The sequence below is a fragment of the Atta colombica genome, unplaced genomic scaffold, assembly GCF_001594045.1.
Source record: "Atta colombica isolate Treedump-2 unplaced genomic scaffold, Acol1.0 scaffold207, whole genome shotgun sequence".
Lineage (NCBI taxonomy): Eukaryota > Metazoa > Arthropoda > Insecta > Hymenoptera > Formicidae > Atta > Atta colombica.
This window is the reverse complement of record NW_017259302.1, coordinates 2,516,428-2,525,305: the sequence shown is the minus strand read 5'-3', so window position 1 is coordinate 2,525,305 and position 8,878 is coordinate 2,516,428. Positions and strand designations below refer to the sequence as shown.

Genomic DNA, 8,878 nt, shown 5'->3' with positions numbered 1-8,878 from the left:
TATATATATATATATATATATACAAATAACAAAATGTCTGCAGTCTTTTAGCAGCAGATTCAGACTGTCAGCAGATTCGAGCAGAAAGTGACAGCAGCTGCCATCACCTATATCCGCATTAGACTTGTGTTCTGTTAATATTGCCTGTCGATATAATATGAAGACAAATTGTTGGCAGAAACTGAGCAGATCCTACCAACATTATCTGATGCTTGTAGATTCTGTTACGTTTTTTTCTAACAGTCTGTCAACAATATTATGTACATCTAATTATGTTGTTATTTTGTTGGCATATAGTGTGTAGCACACATTTAAAAAAAATCTGCTTTTTACAGACTTAGCTATCTGGGTGTATATACGCGCGCGCGTGTGTGTGTGTGTGTGTGTGTATGTGTGTGTGTGTATGCTATAGAGAAAAGCACATTAAATCTTATTGACCTTTATCGCGACCGCCCGTAGAACAACTCCTTCCATGTTTTTCCTTCGTTCGTAGAGAGATAAATTTGTCAAAGGAACAAATCCTTCATCGTCTTTCCATTCTGCCAGGTCAAAAATTTTAACGGTTTCGCCTTTGATGGAATACCATTCTCGCAAAATTATCTCGTTGTTACACAATACCAACATTTGCGTGTCGAACGCCAGATTAAAGGGATTACCGATCGGCTCATGACAATAGTCATGGATGTTGTTGTCGGGGGTATAAAGAAACAGAATAAACCACACCGGAAAGGACATGGAGTAGACCTTAACGGCATCCACAAACTCTAGATATGCCTCGAAGTCGAGTAAAATGACGGTGGTAATAGGCTGGATTATTTCATGATAGTATTTAAGCGTTCTCCACAAGTTTTTAAAGTGCACGTCCATAGACATTATGTAATATCGGCTCAACAAGCGAGAGCTTGTATGTATCAGATGCGTAATTCGTAAATCTACGGCAAGAATTTTGCAAAATCAGCAACAACTCAAATATTTAAAATTCTGACAACTCTGTCAAGTTCTAGAAGATTAAAGTATATTAGCAATTTTATCTTTTTTTATACAAAAAAAAATGTTTGAATTAACTAGAATCCTAGTAGAAGATCAACAATTCAAAATTGTAGTTAAATCTAAAAGATTTAAATATAATAAAATTCTAATTGAGATAACCAACATTCAAGAGATTTAACCAAAAATCTTGTAAATTTATACCTAGAATTCTGGATTGTTCATTTTCTATCAAATATTTTTTTCCGTGTACTTTCTAGCTTTACAATTTTATAAATTTATGAGATAGAAAGAGAAAACAATTAGAAAATATTTCAAAGCGGAGTCGTATAAGAATAACTGCTATTAATCATGATAATCGACGTTGCAATGTTTATTGACTAAACATTTGTTTAGTTAAAGTAACACGTTGAAACGTAATGCCACTGTCACGGTGATTGACACTATCAAAATTTTTTTAATGCTTGTAAAGAAATAAACGCTATCTAAAGATGGAATCACATACTCGATTTCTTGAATGATAGCATGCATACAGTCATACCTGATGCATGCTAAAATTCGTTCATGCATTGAGCGCTGCATATTGCATATATATATATCAGAGTTGGATAGTAACTAGTTAAAAGTTAAAAAAAAAAGTTAAAAAGTTAATAACTTTTAACTTAACTTAGTTAATTTAAATGCATTAAATTTTAACTAAGTTACTTTTAAACGTAACTTTTTAACTTTTTTTAAGTTAAAAAATTTTTTTATCTCTTTTAAATATCTTAGAAAAATAATATGATATAATAAGACTAAGAGCATATATTTGTAATCTGTTCATATTTTAAGACTATCTTAAGTAATTTCTTAAGATGCTAATATAGTCCTGATTGATTATGCGATTATGCCTTATGCCATAAGTCTTAGTCTGGATCTACATATATGTTTAAAGCCTTAAGTCATAAGAAATTGATCAATTACAGACAAATATTCTCACATTCGATTGTAATTGATTAATTTCTTATGGCTTAAGACTTATTAAAAAGTAATCACTGATCTTGTATCTTCTCTATATGCTGGCTGTTTTTTTTAAGTTATAATTTATATAATTATATCGTTATGTATTATATACTTATATCATATATGAATAAAAAAATTAAAAATTTAATTTATTTAATCTATATGTAGTTTAATCTCATTTTAAGAAAAATTAGGACATTATGATAAAAAATAATTTTTTTCTAAATTAACTTTTTTTTTAACTTAAGTTAATTCAATATTGACTTAACTTACGTGAAATTAATTTTTTATTCCTTCAACTTTTAACTTAATTTTATTAATTTTGTGAACCCAACTTTAACTTTAACTTTATTCAGTTAAAAAAAAACATTAACTTATCCAACTCTGATATATATATATGTGCATTATTTTTATATTTATTATGTTTATTTCATATTTCATAGTTTATTTCCTTGCACGAAACAAAAGAAATAATTACTAATTTCATAGTTAATTTGTCAAACATCAAACTGTATGCATTAAACCAAGCATAGCAGCATGCATGAGTGCATGCATGCGTGCATGCTTATCATTCAAGAAATCGAACATCGTGTGATCCACCTTAATATAAAATTTTAATATAATGATATAAAAAATAGATAGATAACAATAAAAAAAATAATAAATATGCTAATCAACACATAATCATAATTTTGGATTTATAAAATTTGCCAGTAAGGCAACATATTAATATATTTATACATAGAAAAAAATAATACTGTATTAATAGAATTAAATCTAATTATAAATAATATATCCTGCTAACTCAGAGTCGGTTGTTTCATCTTTAGATAAACTATAAGATAATTTACTTATTAGATAAACAAAAGAGTAAAAGAGATTGATAAGATTATTTATAATTTATTTCTATTTAAATTATAATGCATCATTTTTCTGTATACAAGAGATATCTTACTAGTAATAATATCGTTTAAAAGATATTTTGAACTGACCCCCATAATCTCCATATATATCTCCAGGATGGACAAAAATGACGGACGCCGCATCAGAGCCCACATAAAATTTTCGGATGTCCAGTATCACATCAACAAAGGTATCGGCGTTGAAGTCCTTCCTTGCCGAAGTTCCGAGAAGAACGCAAAATAGCATTGAATACAGTGAACAGAGCGATAATCTCATTTCGTTGGAGAATCGGTTCAGAGTTTACAACGCAATAGACCGGAGAGACTAACTAAACGGCTAAAATTTCTGCTAAGCAGAACAAACGCCTCTCTGTCGAGTACGTGGGGTAAATGCAGGAACATTGATGCATAATAAATGCTTCAGATAACGCGTCACGGAAAGAACTTTGTTGAAATATCAAAAAATTTAGCTAGATACAGATCTGAAAATAATTTTGTTAAACTATGAAAATATGTAGAAAGCACTTAAGCTTGTTGTAAATTATGTAGAAAGCACTTAAGCTTGTTATTAGAATGTCATATCATTTTGCAATATTGTTCATGCTTGAATTCCCATATAATTATTTTAGTGGTCCAACACAATTGTTTTCTGTATCTACTTACATTTTTAGATTCTTCAAATAAACTCGTACTTTCCGTGAATAATTCCGCGATGTGGAACTAATTGCGACCAATCAATCAAGCACAGTTTCTTTCAATCGCTTTTTTTACGTCATCGCATTAAGAATCAACGATTCTTGAAAATATTTATACTGAATAATTAATGCAATAAGAGGGAAGATATCGCATAATTAATTAAGCGCATTCTATGACTTTCTCGATTATTGATATCACAGTAAATTAAAATTATAGAAAGTATGTTTCATTAAGTATATTAAAAGTAGTTCAAACAATAAACACACTCAAAGATATTGAAGTAAGTGCGATTAATTTTTAGATTAGATCTGCGCTGACAATGAGTCGCATAACGATACAGAAGTGAATGTAAACACAATGCAAGATTTTTATTACGCAAAAAGTTGTTGATTTTTACATCCTTTACCAATCATTGACAAATATTCAAAATATTGACGTTCATATCCGACCCTGGATATGTCCATAAGAAAGTGCACATTTAAATTTATAATGCGGCATCGAGAGTTTATATTCTGTGAGAATATAAACTGACCAATATCAGTACCATTAGAAAATTACGATCGGAAATGATCGGCAGATCGCATCTTAAACATGCGTTGTCAGAATGGACATTATCAAATATAGTTGATAGACAACATTTATTTTCTTTTATTTTTCTTGAAAATAGGAACATTATTTTCTCCAACTAGATTAAATCATATATTTTTTATATAATATAATTATATCCCAGTAAAAAATTTTTCATGCATGAATATGTATAAATATATATACGTATGAACATACAAATACGCATAAATATTTATAAACATATATAATTATATATGAAATATGTCCATAGATCTTTATATATCCTTTTTTCTTTTGTAAAATTATTCTTTAGTGTAATAGAAATAATAATAGTAATGAAAACATTAAAAATAATTAAAAAGATAATTTTCGCATTTATATTAGAAAAAAATCAAGTTTAAAGAAATGTAAAAAAATTACTTATGTGTAATTATAAATAAAATTATGCATAATTATGTATGAGCAATTTTTTTTACATTTTTCCAAACTTTGTTAACCTATCGACTTCATTAACATACATTATAAGTTTAATTTCAAATTCTGCAAATATTTATATAATATCTAAGTCCCATTTTGAGAAAATAATTTTGCAATTTTCAGAAAAAATATGAAGAGAAATGTATTTAAATATATTAAATATTAAATATTATATATTTTATATATATTGTAAACTGTAAAATATTAAATATCTTTTTACATAATTATGGTAACATTATATATCTATAATAGTATCTATAATTTAATTTAACCTAGATTCTGAAAAATAAATAAAAAACAAATTTATAAATTACAGCAACAGCTCTATTGTTGCGGATTACGAACAATTATTATCTCTAAGTAATAATTAATTAAAATGTAAAAAAAAATACAGAGATAGCGACGTCAAGACATTGATAATGTGTTTATATACATCTGTCATATCTGTTTGTAAAATTGCTTTCTGGACAGTGCTAGATTACTCTCGAAGTCATATACATTTATGTATATGACATGATTCATCGATCGCGACTGAAAAGAGCTAACCACCATCAAATTTGCCTAGTAATCATGATACCAATATATGATTCAACAACAACTGTGTGAATAACCTTGTTTTACAACAATTTACTAATTTAATTATGAACAATTATTAATGCATATCAGAGAATTAATAATTGTTGACACTGTCATTTGATCAGAGAGAATCAATGATATTATTTTTATTATTGTTTTCTAATATTTCCTTGTAAAGCCTTCCTCATGAAGCTGTCTTTTCGAATAATTCTAATTAGCCGCAAACGTATTTATATTATCTATTCAAATTATAATCGCGATTAATATTATTAATTACTTAATTGTAATAGTATTTTTTTCTAAATTGTCTATCTTGTCAATAAACTTTCATTATATTATATTGCTGTTTTATGCTGCTTTTACGAAAATTAAAAAATGTAATTATTTTGAATTTCTCGATCGCGCAACGTTCATGTATTATAGTACTGACATAGTTCTCAGTTATGGCGCGTTTATTTCTAATTATGCAAAATGTACGGTTATTTTAGCCTTATCGCCACTATGCTGTCCGTAATAATGCGAATATAGCAAACTAAGTTATATAAACGCGACGATGGCCGTTCACGCGCATAGACAAATCTAGAAAATGAGTCGCGCGCATACGTGTACAAAATCGTGGCGAGTGAATGCGCACTTTTCCCTGTTACTTTCGAGACGCTTCTGGATTGCTATATCTATTGCAATGCTTCTAGACCATTCTGGACCGTTCCATGTCACTTGCGAAGCCAATGAGCCGTAATGAAAAATGTGTAGAAAAGACAAATTATATGACATGTAATGAAAAAAGAAATACGTGATAAAAATAAATCAATATAAATCAAATAAATCAAGAAACAATTAAGATACGAATAATAATTACAAAATGTATAAAAGAGAGATCAATGAAGAAATAAAACTTATATGCATATCTAGGGAGAACACAAAATCACAATAAGATCAAGACATATGTGTTGTTTCTAACATATGTGTTCTAGCAAAGTATGTTATAACATAAATTAAATTATTAAATAACATAGAATAAATGAAATATGAATTGTAAAATGTAAACGGCCATAATGTGATTAATTAAAATACATTTGTAATAATCTCTCTCTCACTCATACGTTATCTCTATAAATATTCATATATTATCTCTATAAATATTTTATATATCTATAAATATTTCAGTTTCACTTAAAAATTATGTTAATAAATTAAAATTATATTAATAATTATATTAATAAATTATTATATACATCATTCATTATAGTTTATGATAAAACTAGGGATTTGATTGCAATCGAGAATCAATAAATCTCGTAAATCTCCATTAATTCTCAAAATCGAATCGATTCAATTATTTTATATATCATGTATTCTCAAATTAAGAGAGAGACATGTCCTCAAACAACCTGTCTTAAATAATAATTCAGTTTTCAGTCAAAATATTCAATTTTAATACTATAACTAATTTATATAATTTAAAAAAAACGTTGAAATTATTATATCTGTGATGCAATTCTGTAGCGTAACGAAATTACGTTCTCACGTCTATCGTGAATCATCGTATATAATACGATCACGTGGTTACCATCTGTCAAAATAGGCAGACTCACTTAGAAATGGCGGTGCGCGACCGATTTCCGCTATTCAAATTCGTTCGATGAAAAGACCTTTTCCCGTCTCAAAATCATCATGTTTCTGAGCAAAATCTTTTTCCTCCGACATATTCGAATCTTGTCATGAAATCAATAAAAAAAAAACGAAAGAAATAGTATAGAAATAAATAGAATGACAATAAAAGAGTCGAGAATAGCACGCGATTACACAGCGTTCTGAGGAGTCGTCGGAAGACGCTCGCGACATCTAGATAATATATTGACGTGACGTATGTTTCGAGAATTATCGATTGCATATAAAAGTAATCGGTCGCGGCGTCTCCTTCACAAACGATGTACAACTGTTGACGGAGTTATATTGGTCAAACAAGAGGAAGAAAAGCGATAGCATCGATATTTCGGACTGTTTCGACATTTCTCTACACTTTGACGCTTTAACGTGAAATAGACATGACGACGAAGCTGAGTTTCAAGGTATACTTGGTGAACGAGGATCCATGGACCTGCACAGAAGTGCGCAGATTCGGCATTGATGCTGATGTCGCGACGAGTTTCATATATCTGCGCGAGAAGCTGCAGACCATTTTCCCAGATCTGCGGGGCAAGAGATTCAATGTCACCTGGAAAGGTAAGTTCTTTGAGTTTCTCTTTTTTTTTCTTCTCATTTTGTCGAGGAATTCTTGGCGAGACTCGATGTTCGTCAGTAATTGATGTTTATCAAATTTTGTACACTGAATGCTTTCCATTTAGTAACACAAGTCAATACATTTTATTCTTGGCATTCAGAGAGCAACAAAGATAAAACAACACATATGTTGACTTGTATTATTAAATACATCCAGTATACTAATTGCAACTATTCAACTTATTTTTATATTGATAGATGATGAAAATGAAACTATTACTATATCCACCGATGAGGAATTGGAAATTGCATTGCATGAGATGGCTAAGAATATGATCTGTAAGCTCTATATCATGTCGCAATCAGAGCAAGAGACAATAGACATGTCAAAAATAGAAAAAATACAACATCCTGGCGTAATATGTGATGTGTGTGATAAAGCTATTTGTGGTTTTCGTTTCAAATGCATGCAATGTGCAGATTATGACTTATGCATCGACTGTATGACACTCGGCAATCATACAGAGCATTACATGGTCCGTATGACTCAGCCAATCGTGTGGTCGAGCTATCACGCCCGTCGTCTTGCTCATCACGTACGCAAGTTCGTAAAGAAAGCGGCGTATCACTGCAAAGAAGATGAACGTAAATGCAATGAATCTCATAAGAACAAGAACAAAAACAAGAGAAGCAGCTGTCCAGTGTTCAACACAGATGGTAAATTTGATCTTATTGATCCATCTATTATAAACTCACTGGAGAATTTTATAATAGACATTTGTGCTGGTCCATCAGACGAAAATCAAGAGCGGAAGCGGACTAAAGAGCAGTACAGGGAACCATCTGCTGAGGCTGCAACTGAGGCGACAGAAGACTCGCAGCAAGAAGCTACCAGGCACTCCTTCTCACAGCTGCTGAAGATCGTCGAGGACAATATCTCCAACATTTCACAATTTCTAGATCCACTCGGTATCAACGTCACCGTGATGGCTGACAATGACTCCTCCAATAAAAAGTCTGCAGACAGCACTCAGAAGGTTAACACACAAAAGCCCGAGGCCCGTGCATCTTCAGAGGATTCCGCCAAGAAGTTCCCAGGTGAAGGAAAAAAACTACGTAACGATCCAATAAATACTGTAGCTGCTTCTTTGGAAAATGCACAAAAGGATTCAACAGCTGCAGCGGTAGTATCTCCAACTACATCAGCAACAGCAACCTCTGCTGAACAAGCAGCTGAAGCCGAGGAATGGACGATGATACAACGTGAAAGCCCCAGTATTAGCCGCACCTCTTCCACTTCTTCCTCGAATGGAACTTTGTCTAAGCAGGTATGCTTCGTATATATGCAAAATAAATGATAGGTGATTAGAACGTACAATTAATAAAATATAATTAAAAGTTATAATATTTAAAACATATATAATCATAATCATTCTAGACATAATTAC

General features: G+C 30.5%; 2 protein-coding genes across 4 annotated transcripts in view; one reads left to right on the top strand and one right to left on the bottom strand.

Annotated features, from left to right (window-relative positions):
- LOC108687427 overlaps positions 1-873 on the bottom strand; it is a 14,463-nt gene extending 13,590 nt beyond the window's left edge. Inside the window, exon 1 of the mRNA XM_018193179.1 lies at positions 439-873. Within this exon, the coding sequence (XP_018048668.1) occupies positions 439-873 (435 nt within the window). The remainder of the gene's footprint in view (positions 1-438) is intronic.
- Positions 874-7,100: 6,227 nt separating this feature from the next.
- The window catches only part of LOC108687566 (sequestosome-1), a 2,914-nt gene continuing 1,136 nt past the window's right edge, over positions 7,101-8,878 (top strand). The window contains exons 1-3 of one of the 3 annotated variants that reach the window (XM_018193418.1): positions 7,101-7,433; positions 7,689-8,147; positions 8,226-8,758. In XM_018193418.1, coding sequence (XP_018048907.1) covers positions 7,256-7,433; positions 7,689-8,147; positions 8,226-8,758 — 1,170 coding nt within the window. In that variant the 5' untranslated portion in view covers positions 7,101-7,255. Of the gene's footprint in view, positions 7,434-7,688; positions 8,759-8,878 lie in introns of all 3 variants that reach the window. The other 2 variants (XM_018193417.1, XM_018193416.1) reach the window with 2 other exon arrangements.